This window comes from Protomyctophum parallelum (genome assembly GCF_964188405.1).
Source record: "Protomyctophum parallelum genome assembly, chromosome: 11".
Taxonomy (NCBI): Eukaryota; Metazoa; Chordata; class Actinopteri; order Myctophiformes; family Myctophidae; genus Protomyctophum; species Protomyctophum parallelum.
In genome coordinates this window covers 42,688,495-42,711,876 of record NC_139707.1, presented here as the reverse complement: position 1 = coordinate 42,711,876, position 23,382 = coordinate 42,688,495, and the positions used below count along the sequence as shown (strand labels likewise).

Genomic DNA, 23,382 nt, shown 5'->3' with positions numbered 1-23,382 from the left:
ACTTTGTAGTGCTGTATTGTTCTGTGCTGTTCTTCGTAGTACTGTACTATACTTTGTAGTACTGTACATCGCTGTACTAGTGTAGTAGTACTGTACTATACTTGATTAGTATATTATTAGTCTACTTCCCAGGAAAATAAAACAATCCCTGTTACGTACAATTGTATATGGACATCAGGCCCCTCTCACAGCATTGAATGGCAGGGCAGGCATGGCCCTGTCACAGACAGCGGCCATGTGTGCAAATCTGTCAAAGGATGTAAAGATCTTTCCATCAGGACGATCAGATGTACAATTCAAATTAGCATATTTTCACAACAAATAGCCTACTGTACATGTTGGTAAACTTTCCCTGCAAAGATCAAAGTAGCCTAGTGGGTCCATATCTTTTCCTGTCATAAATAAATTAAAGTGCTTAGAAAAAACAGCGTCTCTCTCACTTGCAAAACAATAACCCATGCAAGTTTAAATGACTCTTTTCCACAATCACAATATATGCAGTTACAATTATTTTAGTACTGTGTGAATCACAACACTTAAAGCAGGGAGGATCCAACAGCTAAACAGCAAGTTTATTTTGGTTAGGCTCAGTAACACAGAGATCATGTCCTGAGGGCGAGATGAGATTAAATGATATCAAAATCCCCTGATTGAAAGGATATGGCAATGACAGTATGTGGTGTGCGTGAGTAATGGGTGGGATGAATGGTGTTACAATGGATGGATTACAATGTTCAGTGAATAATATGGGAGTAGATTACTCTGAACAGCAGAGAGCAGTATTGACACTTTCCAAATTCAAAGAAAGGGCGACATCATACTGTATGCACACCCTCCATTTGTAATATATTCACCAATTGCTCCAAGCACTTTGCTTCTGTTAGCATATCATTTTAAAACTTGTTTTCTGTAGAAATGAAAAACAAAAGGCACAATGAATTTCAACTCATTCTTGTCTTTAATATGCACAAGAGTTGAAAGCATCAATGAGCCACCTTAAAGAGAAGAATTCAATCTAAAATTTATAAAAAGATATAAACAATCAGAGGCCAAAACGCTGTCTGTTGCTTGTCTTCTATTATCTCATTTAAAACAACTTTTCATTTAGCAAGTAAAAATCTTGCAACAAACATAAGCTTGTATCACTTTTAGATACAAGGCAAAGAAATTGTAAATCTTTAAAGTGGCTCGGTCTAGTCGGCTAGTTCATGACTGTACACCCTCCTCTATACTTTTTGTTCATCAGTATTAAACAGCTAGTCCCAAAAACAAGCCGGGGCTGCTTAGAACACACCCACCCGCTACGTTTAAACCCCCCGAAAACCGTGACCCGCTGCTCCGACCCCCTCTCAGTAGTTAGCAGCCAAACAAGAGGATCAACAAGTCTAACATGGCCAGGGCTTTAGTTTAGATCAGAGCATTACACCTTGACCCTCAAACCCTCAAGACCATTAGGGACTTGGGGACGGTACGAGTGAACATCCCGTCACCGCAGCTTGGGAAAAAAAAAAAAAAAAAAGCCTCTTCTCCAATTCTTCAGCACATCATCACAATACATAATTATGCATGTTAAAAAAACAAAAAAAAAAAAAGAAATATTGCTTGAACACCCCCTCCCTCCCTCCCCAATAATCTTTGACAGTAAGAAGGTTATTGTTTTGCAGAGTCCAACCAATGACTGTCAGCTGCAGCAGCTTTGTACAGGCTTTATGTAAATATATTCATATATTCATGAGACGGCAAAGAGAGATACACATCACATTTAGATTTTGTTGGTTTTTTTTGTACAACTATTCAGATTGGTGATGACGCACGCGCGACCTCTTCGTCAAAAAGTAGTAAAGTACTGTAAAGGTCAGTGGACCTCGACTCCTCCTCAGTAAGTGTAGTCTTCAGTGAGTATCGGTCCCTTTCTGCGGCCAAGAAAGCACCAATAGACCTCTCAGACGTGTGCATAAGACTGAAGAAAACAAAAAATAAAATAAAAATGGAACAAAAACGTCATGGAAGCTTCACAGCCTCAGCAGGAAGAAGCCAAAACTCTTGTTCATTAAAAAAAATATATATATAATATATTTATATTTTTAAGGGAGAATTTAAAAAAAAAAGAAATGAACTTGAAAATCAAAAAGTAATTTCTAAGCTTGACATTTCTTGTGTTAGACCCCATGCCGAGTTTCACATTGGTGGGGAACTCCAAGCTCGAGTGGTCACTTCCTGCAGGATGTGGCCGACCTTGCTGCAGAAATGTATGCCCCGTCGGAGGGGAGGGGGGTGTGGAGGCTACAGCTGACATGTTCCTCTTCTTTCAAGTCTCTGTGCCATAGATTCCTCCCATGACATGTTATCTACATCTGTAAAACAACCTGTTTATTTTACTCTGTTAAAGAGAAGAATTCTGACAATAGCGGTTGTATGTGTAACGTGGCATTTCTCTTCACATTCTTTTTTTTACACTTTTTTAAAAACATTAAAAGTATTAAGCATGGTAATTCGACCCAAGTCGCCCGCAGAAAAAAGTGACGTCGTTTGAGTCAGGAGTCCCGTCAGTCATTCTTGCCACGGAAGCCCTCTTTGCCTTCTTAGTGGCCCCGCCACCTGGGTGAGCCGTCCGTGGTGCTTCATGGCTTAGCTCTGGGATGAACTCTTTAAACTGGGCGAGAGGGTTATGGTGTGCCCGGCCACCAGGTATCTATGTGACTACAGTAAGTGCATGTGTGTGTAACTGTATGTGTCTGTGTGTGCTGTGCGCGCGTGTGGGGGGGGGGGGTGACATAACACCAGGGGTCAATCCAGGGGAGGGAAAGAACCAAAATAAACCACAAAAGAAAAAACAGCAGTATTTCTTTCCCCAAAAGTGATATGATGGCTTCTAACAGAAGTATGCACACAAATTCTAGGTGTCAAACTATGTGAGAGAGTGTGTATTATATACGTGTTCTGTGTTGAAGAAATGTGCTTGTGTTTTGTCTTTGTGGATAATGACATTTGGCAATCAAAAACAAACAAAAAGAACTGAACTTTGCCATGAAGGTTTCTCTCCCTTCTGTTTTTAATTTTGAGTGAAATCTGGACACTGGCAGAGACTACCGGCCATCTTCCCAACGCAGGTTGGCAGATACAAATGGTGTTTAAACGAATGACCAGGACTCCTGTGTAGGGTTGCCGTGTTTTGTGAAGGATGACCATTAAAGAAAAAGAAATTACACCCCTAAATGCAGAGGTGGGGTGGGTAAATCCTTCAATAGTGAGTTTTCCATGTTGAAAGTGAAGCTAGGTAAATCCTTCTGTACCAGGTTGCCAGGTTAGAGGAGAGGTGGATGAATGTCTGGGGTGATTACAGAGTACCCGTGCAGCTGGTTGAACCAAGTACATCCTGGTGTTTCTTTTAGAAATTAAACTCCTTGGTTTGCATGTTGGAAGCCGGATCAAAGTTGAAGGTCCCTCCTTGAGTGGCCTCTGGGATTAAACTTGGGTCTTCATCAATCTGAGTGGGAAATGACACATGACACATGAGGACATTGTGGCATAATAAATTATTATAGAAGAACATACATTTATAGCAGTCGATACTTACATCATCTCCTGAAAAGTACTGGTCAATAATCTCAAAGGCTAGTTTGTAGATGTCCTCGTTCTCGTGCTGCTGCAAATTCTCTATCTTCTCCAAACCTGAGCAGTAGAAAGATGATGGTTCAGATAGGACTCTCAGGGAATAGTACAATGGACACATTCTCCAAAAAAGGTAGGGAGGGGCAGATATGACTCCTCTGTAATTAGTACCAACAAATGCCAATACAAAAACCTGATCGATAAATGACAATTGATTGATTGCAGGCGGGGGAAAGCTGTGATACAGGGTAACTTAATTTGAGGAGGGCATGTTATGTCAGACACCAACCTCCACACTCCTCTATAATCTCAGCAATGGTGCTGGCTTCATCTCCAGCCATGATGAGGACATTCTTCAGACCATCCAGGACCACTTGTACCACCTGTGAGTCCTTCACCGACAGGAGGTTACAGAAAGGAGGGATAACATTCTGCTCAACGAGGAACTCAACCTGTGAAAACGCACACACGCACACTTTATTGACAAGCACCACAAATACAAAGGAATTTGACTTGGTGACGGTTCTCAGTGAAAAGCCCTTTTCCCCACAAAATTGTCGCACACCTTCATCAGTGTGATACTGTGATATGGATAGCCATGATATGGATAGCCGAAACGTCTGTCATTGATCCATCATGAAAGAATAAAAACTTGTGCGACCCATAACCTTTATTTGTGTGTGATTTGAACGGGTAACTATAAGTCAGAGTGCGGTGGTCACAAGAAAAGTCATCTAATGTATTATTACTTTAAATTCAGAATGGTGTTGAGGTCTGAATAATATCAAATCTAAATACTGAATCAAGAAACTTAAAAACTGTCTAGGGTGCTCACAAAAAGCGGTGCAGACGTCAAAATGACCCTAAACATGATATCCATTCAAGTTTATTTTTTAGCAAAGAAGAATAAGCTTCACATTGCAGCCAAACCATAGCTCACCTGGTCTTTCCTCCCACTGATGGTGAGGTTGCTGATGGCCCAGGCTGCCTCCTTCTGAGTGCCAAAGTCACCCTGTAGAGAGACGGGCTGTTATTAATCCATGCATTTACTGCAAGTCTTTTATGCACCACAGTGAACGTACACTGTAGGCATGAATGCCTTGGTTTTCGGGTCTCCATAAATACCGACATGTATCCCACAATAAATTTAATTTGTGCAAAACCAGCAATGTACTTCGTTGACCAAAGTTCCCCGGGGGTCTATACTAGTAGGCGTATGGTCCGACGTGGTCTCTCGAGACAGTGTTGACTAACGTCAAATTAAAAGGAAAAGAGGGCGCTGTTTTCCTTTCTTTTTTGACGACGGTTTCTGAGATTGGGCCTGACGTACCAACCGTCCAACAGGCATATTAGTCCAACACCCTACCCCAAACCATAACCTAACCCTAACCTCACAGGGAAGCCACGGGTGAGTTTTAACCGGAAACGCATGTCGAGTTTTAATCCACATAAAATGGCCACAGTTCAGCATATACATTTTTTTTACTTTCCACAAATCTACCCAAAGGATTACAACCGAGTAAATAGTCATATAGGTAGAGTGTAAAGAGAACAATGTAGCCTAGCATTTGTCTGAACAACATGCCATGTTGTTTGTGGTGTAGCAAAACAAATATGTATAACTAGCATCTATCACACAATAAAAGACGACAAGAAGGGATACAGGGAGGATTGCCATCCAACATCCGTCTGTGGTAAGCAGTGTCCTTAATTGCTGTGGTCTGTTGGGGGGGTAAGTTTAACATCAAACGAAGGGACACTAAAAGCTCAACAAGCTGGTGAAGAAGACTAGATCTGTATTTGGAATTAAATATGAACAAATTGGAGGTAGCTGCAGAGGGGAGGCCGAGGAGGAATCTGGAAGACATCCTGAGGAACTACCCCTCTAGCCAAATTAATTGGTTTATCCATCTCCGCAAACGTACAATTCTAGAAACTAGTTCAAATCTTAAGCCTTCTCTACTTGACCACCAAGCTCAAATAATAGCCAGCAATAGGTGCAATTGCGTTGTTAAAGTGGGAAAAAAAGGAAGAAAGAAAACACCACCACAAACCTTGGCCAGTTGGTGGATTATCATGGGGATGAGTCCAGCATCGATCACAGCTTGGACCTGCTGTTGGTTGCCAGCTGTAATGTTGGACAGGAACCAGACGGCTTCCTACAAACAAGCCAATCAGACACATTCAAAACACAGCACTACAGAAAAAGCACACCAATCAGAGACAAGGTATATGAAAAGCACTTTAAAACGAGAAGGAAAACCAAACAACCACTGGGGCTGGGTCAATTTCTAAATTCACTGGCAACTTGAAATATTTCTCCTGCCAACCACATAGAACAGACCTTTAAAATGACAGTCACCCGTTACATTGGAATAGAATAAACTGACTTACCAGCTACTGCTGAAACCCTACATCTTAATTCATTTTAAATCACACACCTGCCTCTAGTTTGAAGGCATTGAACAACTGACACACTAGATCGAGAAATACCCAGCACAGAGTTTCCTCTAAGTTCCACAAAGGCTTTAACAAAATAACTGTGAGCCTACACTGTGGCATTGGATGTGGTGTTGCTGAGGTGGAGGTTTCAGCAACATCATAGCATATGATATATCATATCATATCAGCATCAGACAATTTGCAAGTTTGGCTAATGACAGCCGTGCATGACTGACAAACAAATATTGGAGAAGGGAATTTGACGGAATCATAGAATACAACAAAAGCAGGTGTTCTTGTAGGGCTGCCCCTTTTCATCGGGCCCATTTTTATTTGTGACCAGCTGTACTATTTATGCTGGCATGTGTCAAACGTCTGAAGCCATCAATAACACTTCTGATAAAACGCCAAAAGTGGCCACACTAGAGGCCTCCATGTAATTCCTTTGTGTACCGAGATATCCTTGATGGTGGTGTAGTGATACCTTGTTGATCTTCTCCTTAGGGTGTGTGAGCAGGTTGGGGAAGTGTGAAAGGACATCACAGTTGAGCACCACCTGCGTCTGCTCGTCCGTTCCCGTTACAATGTTCCCCACAGCCCTCAGAGCAGCCGTCTGCAGAGTGCATACAGACAACGGGAAAACATTAAATTAAATACAAGGCTTCATTTGTTCTGTGGATAGTGTTAAAAATAACATCATAGGAGAATTACAAAAAGAAAACTAATCTGACCTGAACTTTGACTTCCTGGTGGCTGAGGAGAGGCACGAGGAACGGAACGACACCAGAATCGATGACCATCTGGATTTGCTCGTTGCCACCGTCCGTGAGATAGGACAAAGCCCACACAGTGTCTACCAAGATCTGTTCAAAACACACACAGACTTTAATATCACATGCTACTAAGACTGTACAGCACATTTACAGTAGCAATCACGATACACAGCAGTGTTCAAACGATGGATGACACCGTTCTGTCTTATGACAGACAAACTGAGCAGAGGGGAGATGAGGTCACGGTTCCCCTCCGGCCCCATTTAAAAAGTTACAACACACTGGAAATAGTCACTATGCAACATTACTTATGCATTCTTCTTGTTATCTCTCGGTCCGTGCACACAGAAATTAATTCCAAATAAACTAATTTTAGACATGCATAACAAACACTTGTAATAGTGGCTGGCACAGCTGAAAAACGTTATTTCTCAGATACTTACATTTATATCAGTGTGGTATATTAACACACAGAGGGCAGGGAGAATCTGTTGAGAGAGACAAAGAGAGACGATGAAGAGACACAAATAAAAGGAGTCGGGGTGCACACAAAGCTGTCAGAAGCAGACTTCAGACATAGCCTTTAGACATTTTATAGACAGAAGTTTCTTCCTGGGCGATGATGCTGGGTTGGCTGAAGTAAAGATCCATGACTCAGTTAACTGAGCCATCTGGCAGCCAATTCCCGGCCAGTGTGTGTGTGTGTGTGTGTGTGTGTGTGTGCGTGCGCACACACACACACACACACACCCCGTGTATTCAATGCAGTTATCACTGCATTGAATACACGTTTTCAACAATGGCGCTCATCTGTGAGTGGCTGCGCACAAGATGGTGCAGACATGTCGGGGGCATGGAAAGTAGTGGGGGGGGACACAAATATTTACTGCTCCGAGTGGGCTCTGTTGGCCGTCGCAACACTCGGCACGGCGACTCGCTTGGCAGTGCTTCACGTGGCTCAAGGCCATCGGCGGGTGCTCACACACACACACACACACACACACACACACACACACACACACACACACACACTATAGTCCTACCTCTTGTACAGTCTCCATGGGTGGTGGCGGGTCCTTGTTGCGGCAGAGATTGACGATGACCCAGGTGACGTTACGGAGGAAGGTGATGGGAATGGAGGGGTTGATGAAGGAGAGCAGGGGCTTGACCACACCCAGCGAGATGACATAATCCCTGCACTGAGGGCCATCGCCTGCGCAGAAAACAGGGCATAACTTTAGCATCAGCCAAACAAATATTGTTATGCCCATTGCAGTGAAAGGGGACACAGGAGGAGGGCAGCACTCACCTATAATGTTTCCTAAAGCCCATACGGCCTGTTCACAAACGTTCTGGTGGGGGGAGTGGAGCAGCCGCAGGAATAGTGGTACTGCATCTGGGTCGAGAGAGAGAGAGACGGGTGCTATCAACACCAAACAGCTAGAACATCGCAGTCTTCACACGCAATAAAGCAACATCTCATGATGGAAATGAAATATGATGTTTATCATACAGTATGTAGTATGTTGCTGCTGCTACACAAACAACCAGTTGAAGAAGTCACAGATTGAAGCTTAACCTTTGCTTTTATGTAATTTCTGAGACAGTTTATTTTTTATGGAAGATGCTCCTAAACATATTGCTAGTTTGACCTCTTTAAATAATCTTTAATCCAACCACTCTCTTTGATCTAAACGGGACTTATTTTTTATCAACTCCTTTTTCTTGTTTTGTGTTTGTTTCGTATTCACACACACACACACACACACACAGGCCATGACATTGTGCATGTGTAACTGCAAAAGCACGTTATAATTGTGCTTTATTGTGGCGAGGACAAATAAATAATAAGCTGGGTGGATGGCAGACGATTCACAACAGACCGCAGGGATAACAGAAGAGAGTGAGAAAGCACAGGGTCAACTTACTGGATTTAACCACAGCCTGAGTCTGTGCCGACGTCCCAGAGGCAATGTTGGTCAGGGCCCAGGCTGCCTCAAACTGGAGGGACGGACTGGATGAGAAGGAAAGGAAAAGGCATGAACAGTGAAAAAGATTAGACATTTTGCGCGTTCTGTTTCTGGGAATAGAATTTCAATATATATCGTCTTGAGGCAACCCTTTCTTTCCTACCGCATCTCCTTCTAAACATCAGTGACCACCCCCGTCGACACAATTCTGCCACTGGCTATTGGTTGTAACATGAATTTGAGTAAAATTACGCATATCCAACACGTTTTGTCAATTGCAACCTTTTTTTGGCAACATTCCTCTAATGAAACATCTTGCCTTAATAAGATGAAAACCAAGCTTCACCATAGCAGTGAAACCCCGGCTGAAAAACAGGGTCTGTGGGTTTAAACATTGCAGCTGACCCCTCTGCATACCAGAGGGTCTGCAGCTGTGCTTAAGGGGGAACACAGTATCAAGTATGCTCGCGTTTCATTCTTGAGGTAATATGACAGATTAGGAACACAATGAAAATCACACAGACACATGAACTCAACTCTAGGTGGCAGTGTCATCTTACCGTTACTTTTAAACGTCACTGTGGTATATGAGTGACACGAGGAATTGCAACAATAATTGCAATGTAAATGAAAAGTCTTTGTGTAAACAGCCCTCACTGCAAGTATGCTGTTCCAAGCGCATTCATATTTAGCATTCAGTTCATCTGAGTTTCAAGACAAATGCCTTCAGCCTTCCTACCAGCTGATGATCTTGTGTAAGTAGTACGTTTGTGAACATTCCCAAACTGAATACAATTGTATTTCTTCACAGAAAACATGCCCTGCTTCTTAGATTTCTGTAAATTAGGTATGGGACCTTGTTGGTCGAAACATGTTGGCAGTTGCCTTTTTAATTTAATAAAAGGCTTTCCTCGTTTTTAAAGTTTTTTTTTGAGTGCCCGGATCCTCTCTTTTTATCCATGTCTTGAACCCGTTTTTGATCCGTGTAGCACCTTTTTATCATTATCACGTTTTGCTATCTCCATTGAGAACCTGGTTAGTTCCTCTATTTTTCATCAAATATATAGTATTTGACCAAAATACTAAAAAGCTAAATTGGCATATTCACAAGCTCACAACATATCACTTGTTGAACTTGTAAATCATCAATTTGAGAATTTGTCAATTTCCTAAAATACTAAATAAGGCATGATAAGAAGTGATTAAATAGGAAAAGACAACACTTACGTCATATCATGAAAGATATCAAGAAATCGTAGACGATACTGATATAGCCATATTGCCCTATTGTAAACTGCATTAGCTTTCCTGGTCTTGGTTCATAATGTTATCAATATTATTACTGCCACCTACAAAACTATGTAAGCTCTCTCTGTGATGGCTGGCATGTCAGTCCACTGTCTACAATGCTATATTGGGCTCAATAATAACTTCCCAAAATTGCCCAGTGCCTCTTCTCTAATGTGAAACCATCTGTCATGGGTCGCCATAGTAACATCCTTACAACTCCCCAAGTCATTCCAACCCCGATCGCACCTCCCCCTTCCCGAACACAAGGTCCTGGGAACAGGGGAACTCCGAGGGACAGGAATGTTGTCTTGTTGTATGTTGTGCCCCGAGGACCCCCTTGAAAACGAGTTGCTGCAACTCAAGGGGCTTGTCCTCTAGTGCAATTTCAAATAATGCCGTTTTATTTGGCTTGGACAGAAAAAGTCCAGTGACTTCTGTGCCCCGGTGCGCTTGTGTTTGCCGGAGTGGACGCACACTCATGCAATGAACGTATAGTGTCGTACACTCAATGCAGCATCTATAATCTACATCGCATAGATTATTGCATCACAGACCATGGACTATATACACGCTCAAGTTGATGTGTCAGTTGATAGATCACAGCTGTTCCCCGGATGAAGATGATAGTAGGGCCAAACTAAATGCTTTCGAACTTAAGTGGACTTACTTATCGTCCCTCTCCAGACATTTGACTAGAATAGGTAGGATTCCAGACTTTATCAAGTCATCGATAGGGGGGTTTCTGTCACTGGAGAGCAGTTTTCTGACAAGAGAAAAGAAAGAGAAACAAATGTTGAGTTCATCACATCATCAATCTATGCGAGTGAGCCAGAGTGAGTGAGTGAGTGAATGTGTATAAGAGTGAGTGAGTGAATGCGTGTATAAGAGTACTGTAAGTGTGTGCATGAGAGTGAGTGCATGCGTGCATGAGAGTGAGTGAGTGCATGCGTGATAAGAGTGAGTGAGCGAGTGAATGTGTGATAAGAGTGAGTGAGAGTGAGTCCATGCATGACGGTGAGTGAGTGCGTGCAGGCATGACAGTGAGTGAGTCTGTGCGAGTGCGTGCTGACCTGGCAGCCTGTACGGCACTGAGCTGGACAACTGCATTATCACTGGTGGCATTCTTCAGAGGATGAAATAAAATGACATGTCAGAATATTACAAATAAATCAATATGCAGAAAGGGCTCTGCATGGCTAGAAGATGCAACTATGGAAGCAGATAGTCGAGGCTTACCTGTAAGATGGCCTCAAGCGTAATATTTTGCTGCATAGGGAGAAATTGGAATAAATATTAGCATGGTAAAATAATAATCATCACCATGTTTATTATTATGAAATCACCTCACCTGCTAACTAAAGGCCCCGACTGTGAAAGCATGACAAGGGAATGAGTCCTGTGAGCTCACACAGTCAGATCAATGCCATGCTAATTTGTGGTGCAATAGTGAATCAAACGATTGATTTAATCAATTATAAAAATAGATTTAAAAAACATTCCAGATCTAGACAATAGACAATGTCGGACTACTCAATTGAATTAGAATAGTTTGTCGATTCCTTGTTTTATCATTGAAAAAGTGCACTTTGATAATTTGGTTAATCAAAGAAGTAATCAATAGAATAGTCGCTAAGAGGTTAATTGATAGTTGCAGAGCTAATTTATCATTAAGACACATCATAGTGCACTGGCTTATAGCACAGGTCATCACTCATCAATTTCATTAAGCTAGTGAAAGGGCTTTCACTCAGAGACGTCAGGGGGCTTTTAGAGTCAAGTACATTAAGCGGGTTTAACCACTGCACTCTGGACACCTCCATCAGTCTGGAAAGCAACTGGGGGACGGGCTTCTGGGATACCGGAGGAGACACTAAAATGACCTTCTGCACAAGACAGAGAACGCCGATCGCATTCTTTAGTGTAGAGAGGTTTCCAAACCTTTCCAGCTCAAGATCCAAAATTCAAACTTACAAAGCGTTTGAGCTTGTAATATTTATTTTTGTAGTTCATTCATAAATTCCATAAATCGCAATCCAACCCATTGTTGTTTTCGTCGACTAAAACTATGACGAAAAATGTTCGTCGACTACCTTTTTCCACTGACGAAAACTAAATGGAAACTAAATGGAAACTAAATGAAAACGAAGCTATGATGACTAAAACTAAGACTAAATATATCGACAATTTCGTCAACAAATACAAACTAGACTAAAATATTGACTAGTGACTAGTGGACAAGAGATCCAGTATAAGACATTTTACACTTGGTTGCATGCTGAAAATAGCAGATCTACAAGCTCACAAGCTTGTAGATCTGATATTTTTCGACTATAATAATACATCTTAGTCGACTAAATCAACTGTAGATTTAGTCAACTATAATCCCATGACATTTAGTCAACTAAAACTAGACTAACACTAAAACATTCCAGGTGACTAAAACTAAATGAAAAACTATTCGAAAGACTGACTAAAACTAAAATCTAATTTTGCTGCCAAAACAACACAGGTCCAACCAGCTGCCTTCATATTCCGCGTGTGTATTACTGATGCCCCAAAGGGTCATCTCTGAGTCAGATGGATCAGCAGTTCTCTGGAAATGGTGAGCGGCAGTTTACATTATGTAATGAAACCTTATGTAAAGTCGATGCAAAGGTGGGCATCGCCCGCGAATGAAGGGCATCGTCACAACTACACACCACCAACTCAACCCTATGTTTGATAAACATTACTTTAGCATAGAGGTCTTAACATTTATTGGCCACCAAGTGTATGTAGAGTAGGGGTGTAAACTTCAAATTAATCGTTTTGTATTTTGTATATTTTCATTTTAAGTCTTAACCATTTCAAGTGTCGGGTCAAGTTGTGAATTGCATCTTTTATCATTGATACTGTGAAATGCATTGCTGGTGTGTGCTACTACTCGTGGTTTTAAATACGTTTATTTTTTGTCAGGTGAACCCGACGGTTTTCTGAGGACCTTTGCGCGACCTAGTCCTGATTGGCTGGTTCGTCGCTAGGCTACCAGACACTTCTGATTGGCTGCCAGGAGTCTGAACCCATAACCAAAAAACAGGGGGGAGAGATGCACAACGCATAATTACAATCTATGTCCGTTTCTAGACATGGTAACGGAGACAGCGCTTGTTTCACCTGACAAATATGACCATGTCATCATTTCTTGTTTTAACTTAAGTTTAAATGAGTGTGTGAGTCATCTCTCCCCTCTGCAGTGGCAATCCTGCTGATTGGGAAGGTGCCAAGTGCTGCAGGAGGAGGAGCGGTGTTTGATTCAAGAGCAATCTTATATAAAAAGCAACTTGTTTGTGTATGAATGGGCGTCCGGAAAATCATGATAAATCGATGGAAAAACCTTCAGTAATGGTGTGTTAACTCATAGGCCTTGTGCTAATTGTGAGTTAATTGAACGGTGTGTTTTGGTAGATATTGGTTGGCCGCTACAGGTCATTGGAGCCATGTGTGGAAGGCACACTGCGTCGCTGCCACTCAAGTGACTACTGGCCAATCACAGCGCATATTTTCCGGGACTTATCAATTAAATCCAAGGGAGCTTCATTGGCAGAGAAAACAAACGTTTACTTTTCCTCTGATTGGCCTACCGAACGTTCCCTTCCGTGACGCATGCAGAATCTTGGCAAGCTTCCGCTCATGCTTCGCAAAGAATCTCTGGAAAGCTTGCCTCCTCTGGAGAAGCACACGCCCCAGAGCGGAAGGAGGCCTTTATGTCTAATAACAGTCTGAGTGAGAGCTACCCAGGGCCCTTTGCAGTAAGGGCCAGCTTCTAGTCTGTTCCTTAGTGTTGTATTCAAGTTTATTTATGTTTGTGAAACTGTTATTTTGGTCTTATTTTTTCGTCTTCGCCGAGGCTGCACTGTAATATAGTTTACACTGGGCTGCTGGTGTTGGAAAGTTGAATAAAAACCCCAAAGTGTAATTATTGGACTCTCTGGTTGTCTTTTTGGAGTCTTGAGCGTTCGGCCAACTATCACAGACTATTTTTGGCAAAAATATCTGGTGTAGACTGTAGAGTGGAAAAACAGTGTACCGAGTACAGTTCAGGTCTGTTATCCGATTTACAGTATATAGATGGTTTAAGTGGTGAATAGTTATGTATATGTTTGATACATTTTACAGTAGGAGATTGAATATGCATAGGACCACCATGACATTATGCAGTAATTACAGTATCTCCTTTCTGTCCTCTAACAGTTTCTTATGGCCTAAAAAGTCATGGATTCAAGAAATGCAAACTTGCCTGGCTTGTAGACATAGCTGCTGCAATATTTGCACTAGAATAGAATGCTGGAATGATATGTAATTTCATCTTGAAAAGTCCCCTGCCAAATTAACTTAATGTCCCTTCATTTTCAATGGCAACGCTCAAATTGACACTTACTCCTTTGAAGTCTGAGTCGACATCAGAGTCCTCCAGACTCTCCTCTTGTGGGACGTTTCGTTTTTTCAATAGATGTTCGTCTCGTTTGTTCTGAAAAGACAAGGACACAGAGAACACAGTCGGAGATGAAAAACTGTATTAATGCATTCATGAATTCCTTCAGAAACAACAGCAACTATAACTGCTTAGAACCAACTTGAACATTTCACAGAACCAAGCTTCCACCACCAAGTATAGCTAAGAATGAATTGTTGCCCAACTTTGCTTAGAACCAACTTGAACATTTCACAGAACCAAGCTTCCACCACCAAGTATAGCTAAGAATTAATTGTTGCCAAACTTTAAATGCGTTAAGCTTCCAAGAATCCAGCTCATGCGTAAACAACACAAACTAACTCGGATAGATATCTACATGCTGGCTCTGTAAATGAGCACGCTCGCTCACACAAATCAGCAGAGGAGAAAGATAAAGGGGGGGGAACACGTAGGCACAGTTGAAAAAAGGATTAAAAACACATCTGTATTCACTATTCACGCACACACAAACACACCGGCAACAGTTCACAGGCCAAATGAGTCAGTGGTAGGACAAGGAGGAGGAGATCCCCTTGGCCTACATTCCAGTGTGTCGTGCTGACGTGCGTCACCGATGACTAAACGGGCAGCGCAATGCTTCTCTCTCTCTCTGCTCTGTTCAGGCAGAATGGAATGTGCTGGACCGAGGACCAACTCAGCACTAAACAGCACTGACGCTCTCCCTCTCTTAATGCCCCCGTCCCCGACTGTCCCGAGCGCCACCCCTCATCGACTCCACTCAAACCTCTGATGTTGCTCTACACTAGTCCTTACCCGTTACAAATGATGTAGTGTGGGTAAGATGCAATATGCCGTCAGACTCAGAGTGACACACACGCTCATATTATTTGACCCGGGCTGGCTCGTGTGTTCCGACACACAAGCACGTGCGACCCGTCGCTGCACACGCGCTCGCAACCTGTCAGTGAACGTCACACAACCGTGCGCTCGACCCACCATTGTGGTTGCGCACACACACACACACACACACGCACGACACACCTATGTCCTGCACGCGCGAGCCGTCTCACACACACGTGCGCTCGAGCCGTCGTTGCACACTCCATAAGGTAATGGTCAATGTGTGTGTTTGTGTGTGAAAATGCAGAGACAATGGCCTGGTGTGGTGACAGTTCTTCAGACAGACAGAATTAGGGTGCGTTCGGATAGAGGCACAGTAATAGGCGAGTGTGCTCCTGGTGCGCATTTGCGAACGCACCCAGACTTTCCTTAAGTTATATGTTAGATAGATAGTGGACCTACCTAGTACAGATGGAGGGCATGACTTCAAAGTGTTATCTACATACGTGTTTAGCAAATGTGTGAATCATCCCCAGGTCTACTGTCATAATTCTAAAATGATTACTCAAAACGGCTACATGTTTTGTGTCATCATTTACATTTACTGAAATTACTCCAACATGAACAGCTTGACTAAAAACAGCTGATTGTGGCGACTTGTGATATAATTTAAAAAAAAACAATAGACCGATACGATACAAATACAATTTCCTTGAACAAAAGGAGACTCTAGTCTAATTTTATATACATTTTTGGAGGCTGCTGTGCTCTGTCTCTTCAGTTTAAGACAACTTACTCTGTCCTTGACTCGAAAATTGTCGCATCAGACAGCCACTGACAGATATATAATGCAAACTACCTACACCTCAAAGAATTATAATATAATTATATATATATATATATATATATATATAAATAAACATAACCTTAACCCATGTCTAAGCAATGGCTAGTCTAAACTAAGTATGCACCCCATATATAAGTGGTTCAGTTATAGTTCGGGTGCAGTACTTAGTTTAGACAGTTTTTGGTTTAGACTAGTCATTGGTTAGACCAGTCATTAGTCCTACAACTACAATATCTCAAACCCTCCCCCTAAACCTAACCTCCCACAGGGCAGCAGCACACCTAAACCTAACCTTAACCCATATCTAACCAATGACTAGTCTAAACTAAGTATGCACCCCTATAGTTCCATCAAGTAGTAACATCAGAATGAGCAGGGGACGTGATCTAAGTGATTTTGAGCGTGGTATGATGGTTAACGTTATACGGGGGGGTTCCGACATCTCAGTAAGTACACTACCGCACTGGATCTCAACGTGGGGTCTGGGGGCGGTGGGGACCCCGGCCTCAGGTGTCACGAGCTAAATGAATGTTAGTTATAAAGCAAATTGACACCGTCTGTAACTCAGAGTGTACAAACAGAACCAAATAGGTTCTGTGCACAGTCTAGATTGGGGTCCCAGAGATGAATAGAAATGCATAAAATTAAGGTCCGGGGCATTATGAATGTCATTGAAATTAAAAAGGTTTATAATCACAGCTGTACACTACAGCGTGTGCTGTCTGTGTAGAGTTCACTGTGTGTTGTGTTTTTAACCTTGCACTGTACAGCACTTTGTTACCTTGTTTTGAAAGGTGCTATATAAATAAAGTTCATTATCATTCATTACTGAGAATGAATAAAGCACCATCCAGTCGCCCTCTTAATGAGAGGGGGACTAAATGGTGACAATATAAACTCAGAGGGCGACTGCATGGTGGCAATATGTGTGACCTAACTCAGATAGCCACTGAGTGGACAAAACGTAACTACGGTTTGACTTAGCAGTGAAAGAGGTACACATCGACCTATGACTTGGCAGCAGTGAAAGAGGTAGGCCTACATCTTGACCTGTAACTTATCTCCTTCACGGACTACAAGTCAGACGCAGGGAATACCCTCATCTACCACTGCCCATGCTTGCCCTCTCGCGAACCACTCTTCACTGACACTAATAAAAAGCCTTCCGAAATGGAGAACAAAATGACTCAGCAAAAAGTAAATAGACATCGTGTGGGTCCATTCTCCCTACAGAGAGAGTATGCATTTGTTTTTACGTCCAGATACACCCTATGGACAGGCTTCAGACGCGCCTCCTCAATGGGGAGTCTTTAACATCAGACAAAGGTTTGAAAAAAAAGGTGTACATGCACTAAGATGGAATGTGCCCTCTTTTTTTTTTACATCAGGGACCAACTTCAATGTGTCATGCATGGCATTAACTTAGTATTAAGATCATAGAGGCTAAAACACTTCTCCAATACCCGATTGCACTAGGGTTGGGTGACGATACGAATACATCGTCAATCGCGAATATACGAATCCAATCGCCGAATATTTTTATTAGGCGATTTTTCGGGACGATTTAGCCCAATTAACCTGTAAAGTGTGAGCAGCATGTGAATCAATTTGGGCCAGCAAGCGGCCGGGTGGAAATCCCCTCCTCCCGTTATAATGGTATGCTCCCACAGTCCGACTCCCCGCACTCAGCAGTCAGCAGCATCGGGGAACGGCACTAACGGCAGCCGTAAGAGCCGAGGGAGGCTGTAGCCTACATGTTGTTTAAGCTCCGGAGTCCAGACCCATGCAGTTTAATAATATACAGTCACAACAGAATGCACACTGCTGTCTCGTGTCTCATCACAATCCCAATGCCTCACCCGTGAAGTCGGGGGGAAAAAAATAAAAAACAGGCTGGTAGTGTTAGTATAGATGAAGTTAGTTCAGTGTGTTGAAACAGTAGCTACACGCTAAGCTAAGCTAACGATCCCCGAGCCTATACTCAACTGTATAGGCTCGGGCAACGTTAGCTTAGCGCTTAGCTTAGAGTTAGCGCCCCTCTGAGCCTGTGCGGGGAGGCAAGACTTCTCCACTGTATAGGCTCGGGGATCATCAACGTGAACGAACCCCGACACCAGCGCTGCAAAAATGGACAGATCTACAAGCTCTCAACGCGTAGCGAACGGCACTGCAAAAACAGGCCTTGAGAGCCTGTGGATCAGCCCGGCCGCAGGAGCTTGTGGGCTCCGCTCCGAGCCTCCGACGGACTGGTGCGGGGAGGCAAGTTACCCTGGCTGCGCAGCAGAAACAGACTGATCTACAAGCTCTCAACGCCTAGCGAACGGAGCTGCAAAAACAGGCAGGACCCGGCACCTTAAGAGCTTGTAGATCTGAGCTGTTTTCACTTTACTTTTATGACACGAATACATCGTCAATCGCCGATTCTTGGTCAGACGATGGGCGGTTGAAAAAAATTGGCATATCGCCCAACCTTAGATTGCACCAACAAATGGTGTTTATGCTTCAAGATCGCAGCCAGCTTTATTCCAGAGTTCTAGATACAGCTGTAATGAAGTACACTTGTAGGAGTATGTTTTAAAGTATTGGAGAGACTGGCTTCCAGCTTTGGGGGACTAGCTTGTGTATACAAATGTGCAATTTGTGTAATATAGACAAACAAAGATCATAAACAAGATGTGTGGCCAAATAAGAGTTTCTACTGATTCCGTCCTTTTCATTTCTTGCACGTTTCAGTAAGACAATTTTCAGAAAATATAGAAAATCCATTAGCAATATGACACGTTGAAGTTTTTTTCTACAATAACATCCATGTTGGTTGCAATGGCTGAAAATGTCTTCCCAAAAAAATGGCACGACATGCGTTTGTGTGCCTGTGTCTACATGGGATTCGTCACATGTGGCATGTAAGATATATTTTAGTTTTGTCATCTCTTCTTACTTGCATCAAGTAAGTCACCACCATTTGGTACTCAAATTATATTCTGATGGGTTCTCACCTTTCTCAGCTCGACTGTTACTTCATTTCGATGTCTTCGCATAGTCTGTAACAAAGGAACACAAAAGAGAGAAACAAATTAAACAACTTTGTTTTTTAAGCAATTATATGAGAATTGAGTTCTTTGCTGTTATTATTGCTATGACAGTGATACTAGAAGTGCTCCGATCAGGTCTTTGTTTTTCAATCATGTGCATAAAAGGGAGAATTTGAATATTTCCAAAAGTATTATTTGTCAAAACGCATGTGAAAACTGTTCCTGTGTGTGGGGAGGAAGGGGGTAATGTTTAGGCCCGTCACAAAACGATGATAATACTATATGTCTGATTGACTTTTATACCATTTAAAATGGTATAAAAGATCGGTTTCTCCAGATCGGATAAATTGCAGATCGATCACTTACTTTGAGCTAACTTACATGAGCTCTTGAAAACTCCCTCCCATTGCCTGCCACCTGCCTCTAAACCACTGTTTCCCTCAACTTAATGTGACCCAAAGTTGTATAAGAGCCTCACATTCCAACTATGACATGACTGTCAGAACCCTTGTGTTTTTCAAGTTGTTCTTCCCAAGAACCTGTTCTTGGGAAAATATCGCCAAGTACTGAAGGCAGTGTAAGCATATCTATTACACAGAAAGAATAGACAACATGCAAGTTCACTGCTGATTTCGACCTGGTTTATAAACAATAGTATTACTATTAACCATTATGCAGTACCGGTATCTTACAAAATACATTACCAACTTGCATAAATATCACAATCACCACTTTCCATTCTCCCAAAATAGATCACAGCAAGTGTGAGTGTAAGAAATCAATGAGCCTGTTGGTACATGGATTGAATATAAATAGCACAAGCATGAAAAGGTAAACCTGCTTTGGCTATATGGTGCGTTCACCCATTTGTTTACAGTCCGTCCAGAACAGTTTGAGATGGTCTCAGTCAGATCTTGTGACTGTTTTCAGCGGTTCATATTGCCTTCCTAAATAGCCTCTTACGTAATCTGGGCCAGTCATAACTAACTCCGGTGGCTGAGGAGTGTAGAGAGGTGTCTCCCCAGCCATGAGGCACCACAGAAGAACAGTCATGCCATATGACTGAAGAAAACAAAGACTGACCAAAGGCCCCTTCTCCAAATGCAGATTATAGGCTAGTATGACTGTCAAACCGGAAATTAGGGTAGAAGGGTACTTTGACTGATGTAAGCTAGACCGAAGTGTTTGACATTTGTTGCTGTACCCATGTATGGACTGACAACTGTCCAATCCTGAATCTAGAAAGTCCAATCACCAACAGACAGGTGACACTTCAATGCCAAATGATTTGTCCAATCTCACTCTTAATGATACATGACTGACGTAACAGAATGTACAACAGTATTATTGCAGAAATTGCAGATGGCTAAGCCTTTGCCAGCTAGACTGAACCAACTAGGCGAAATTCCATTGTGGAACTGTCTGTGCTATTGTCTGTTTTTATGATCTCCACTTTGGAAAACTTAAATTCAGGCATAGGCTCTTGAGAAACCCCAAGCCAGACCCCCCCCCCCCCCCTCTCCCCCCCCCCCACAGTCGCCTGAAATAGCATCAGGAATGCATTTGGCTATGTTTGTCTGTCATAGTAGTAGCCATGTGCTTGTTGTCACACTGGTGTGTTTCAAAACAACAAACAGTGGGTCAGTTGGGTCAAGGGTTGCCCGCCAGGTAAATAAAACTGTAAGGTGGAGTTTACCTTAAGGTTGCCCTACTGGCAAGTGCTTGTTTGAGAGGAGACACAACTGTCTATAAACAGTACACAACATGAGATTTCTGTCTAAACACTTGAACGCGGTCAGATCGCTCCGTTTTCGGGTCTGTGGAATGTAAAATAAGAGCATGGTTTACCTATAATGTGCCGTTTTCACTGTTGCTAGTGCTACACTTAAAAAATATAAAACAAGGTTGAAGTGAAGTTGTGAACCCATAGTCATATTCATAGCTAAGCCATGTAGGTTTTTTTGCATAATAAATGAGATAGGACACTTTTATCGCACAGCCCCAGAAAGTATTTAAAAAATGAGTTAAATTAAACAGTCCCCTTAACCACCTACATTGAAATAAATGTAACAAGACAGATACGTTGGCATATGAACACGAACGTATGGTCAAAGTATGCTAAAGGTGTCACTGTCACTAGGAATGTCATGTACAGTTCAGCTGTGCCGTTTGCCTAATAACGAGACTCGGGTCAGACAGTGGGTGCATATAGATCTGCCTGTGAGACACAAGTCTACCCGTTTGAATTTCACAAGTTCCAAAGCCATTCATGTTTCGCCTGTCAACATTTGTCATTATGTTCCAATGTCTTACCGTTAGTTGAACAATACCGTCTATCTCTATAGTATAGATTGCAACATTTATCAGGCCTGATCATGAGAAGATTGTAGTAGCCGCCACAGTAGTTGACTGTCAACTACTACAATTTTGATTGATTGAAGTATTTATTAACAGTTTGCAGAATTACAGTACATTTCAAGCACAACTCGATACAAAAAAAACTGTTAACTGTAAGTAGACGACCCAATAAAGCACCTACACTTGTTTACAAGAGGGGCAACCTTGTTCAATTCATCATAAGGCGTTGCTATTAATGCTGCGATACACGTTACAGACCTAAAATAGCTAAATGTGACTTCGTGACTGACTGGGATTGGCGGCACGTTTGATGGACAGCCGTTACATCCGCATACATCGCAACATCATAGCCATTCCAGCCCAGACACATTGTTTCTATCTTAGCTGACAGCTTGCTTTGCTAATGTAGCGGCTCTCTGACCTACAGTAAAGATACCAGGGATAGTTCAGTGACGTCATAACCAATCAGAGCCTGTAGGCCCCCCGCCGCCCATTTCAGTCTTATCTTATGAATGTGTAGTAATACTTCGCCGACCGGCAAAAAATTTTACGTATTTGCACTTTTCAATTGAAAATGTGTGTTTTCTGTCAGGGGGACAAATGGTCGTTCTAAAAAACACTCGATAACGACGAGGTTTTGCGCTTGGGCAGTGTATATTTGTATGTCTCTAAAATGTTGCAATGAATTGAACAAGGTGGACCCTCTTGTAAACAACTGTAGTGCTTTATCGGGTCGTCCACTCACAGTTAACAGTTTCTTTGTATTGAGATGTACTGTAATTCTGCAAACTGTTAATAAATACTTCAAACAAGCGTCCTGAAGCACTTCCGCTAGCCGGTGTTTTAGTTGTGACATCAACGTCGGATCCTTGGCAGCAGCCAGGCTCCGACTAGCTCATCTGATTTGCTATTGCTAACAAGGAGGGGCTATGTTGTGTGTTAGATCTGGATATTATGAACCAAACAGTTCATCGTGATATAATTCAGTGAAAACGCAACGTTGAATCAACATAACAAACGTCATTGAATCGTGTTCGTTAACATTAGCTATAGCTAATGTAAAACACCCAGGAGATAGAGCAGGGCCCTGCCAGCCTCGCGCTGTTAATGCGCTGCTAGCTAGCAGTGACATATCCCTGTCACTTAATTCCGTCGACAATTCGTTTTTCGGTGTCAGTTTTAAGCGTTAAATAACGACCGGCCGACCTAACGGCAGCGACGAGGGTGTAGCTAAGTAAACTGCCATGCCACCGTGACAAGTATAACACAACATTAAGGTTATAGATAGGCCAATGGCGACTTTTTGAGCACCCGCGATAGCTAGCTAGCATTAGCCACAAGAGTTGAGTGGTAAGCTGCAGCCAGCCGGGGCCAGGATAGGATCCCCCGGCGAGGCCCAAGACTGAAGCTTTACATCTAAAAAGAAACAGAGCTTGATGGTCACCATCATGTTTACAGTCCGACTCACCTCGACATCGCGTCCCTTGTTTTTGAAGCTCTTGATGCGGTGGTTTTCCAAGCCGGCGTTTTCTGCCATGGCTGTATATGGTTTAGCTGTTATTAAAGTCCGGCTTTAGGAATCCGCCGTGAAAGACTGTGCTCCTCTGCTTGCTGCCTGGCTCCAGGAAGGGGGCGGAAGACGTAACACACATCGCAGAGGGAGAGGCGGAGCCAGTCCCCATACCTCCTCCAATTGTCCTGATTTTTCACAGGATCCTGGTCGACGCATTCATAATTTCATAATACATGAAATTTCATAAGCTTA

At 42.6% G+C, this 23,382-nt stretch overlaps 1 protein-coding gene across 1 annotated transcript; it reads right to left on the bottom strand.

Moving 5' to 3' along the window:
- Positions 1-554: 554 nt before the first annotated feature.
- On the bottom strand, positions 555-23,237 carry kpna3 (karyopherin alpha 3 (importin alpha 4)). Its single transcript, XM_083776112.1, has 17 exons — positions 23,086-23,237; positions 19,224-19,268; positions 14,505-14,594; positions 11,324-11,353; positions 11,158-11,210; positions 10,755-10,850; positions 8,756-8,841; positions 8,137-8,223; positions 7,871-8,040; positions 7,271-7,315; positions 6,786-6,917; positions 6,539-6,667; positions 5,667-5,771; positions 4,553-4,624; positions 3,902-4,064; positions 3,578-3,672; positions 555-3,487 (listed from the first exon to the last, which is right to left on the bottom strand). The coding sequence occupies exons 1-17, from the start codon at positions 23,152-23,154 to the stop codon at positions 3,389-3,391; spliced, it is 1,566 nt and encodes a 521-aa protein (XP_083632238.1). The 5' UTR covers positions 23,155-23,237; the 3' UTR covers positions 555-3,388.
- Between the last annotated feature and the right edge of the window lie 145 nt (positions 23,238-23,382).

Bases quoted from the DNA above. Each gene is read 5' to 3' on its own strand.
- kpna3 (XM_083776112.1), bottom strand. From the start codon at position 23,154: ATGGCAGAAAACGCCGGCTTGGAAAACCACCGCATCAAGAGCTTCAAA. The intron at 8,842-10,754 runs GTAAGTCCACTT...CTTCTCATCCAG, and splicing joins TGTCTGGAGAGGGACGATAA to TCCGTCCCTCCAGTTTGAGG. The intron at 4,625-5,666 runs GTTTGTGGTGGT...GTCTCTCTACAG, and splicing joins TAATCCACCAACTGGCCAAG to GGTGACTTTGGCACTCAGAA.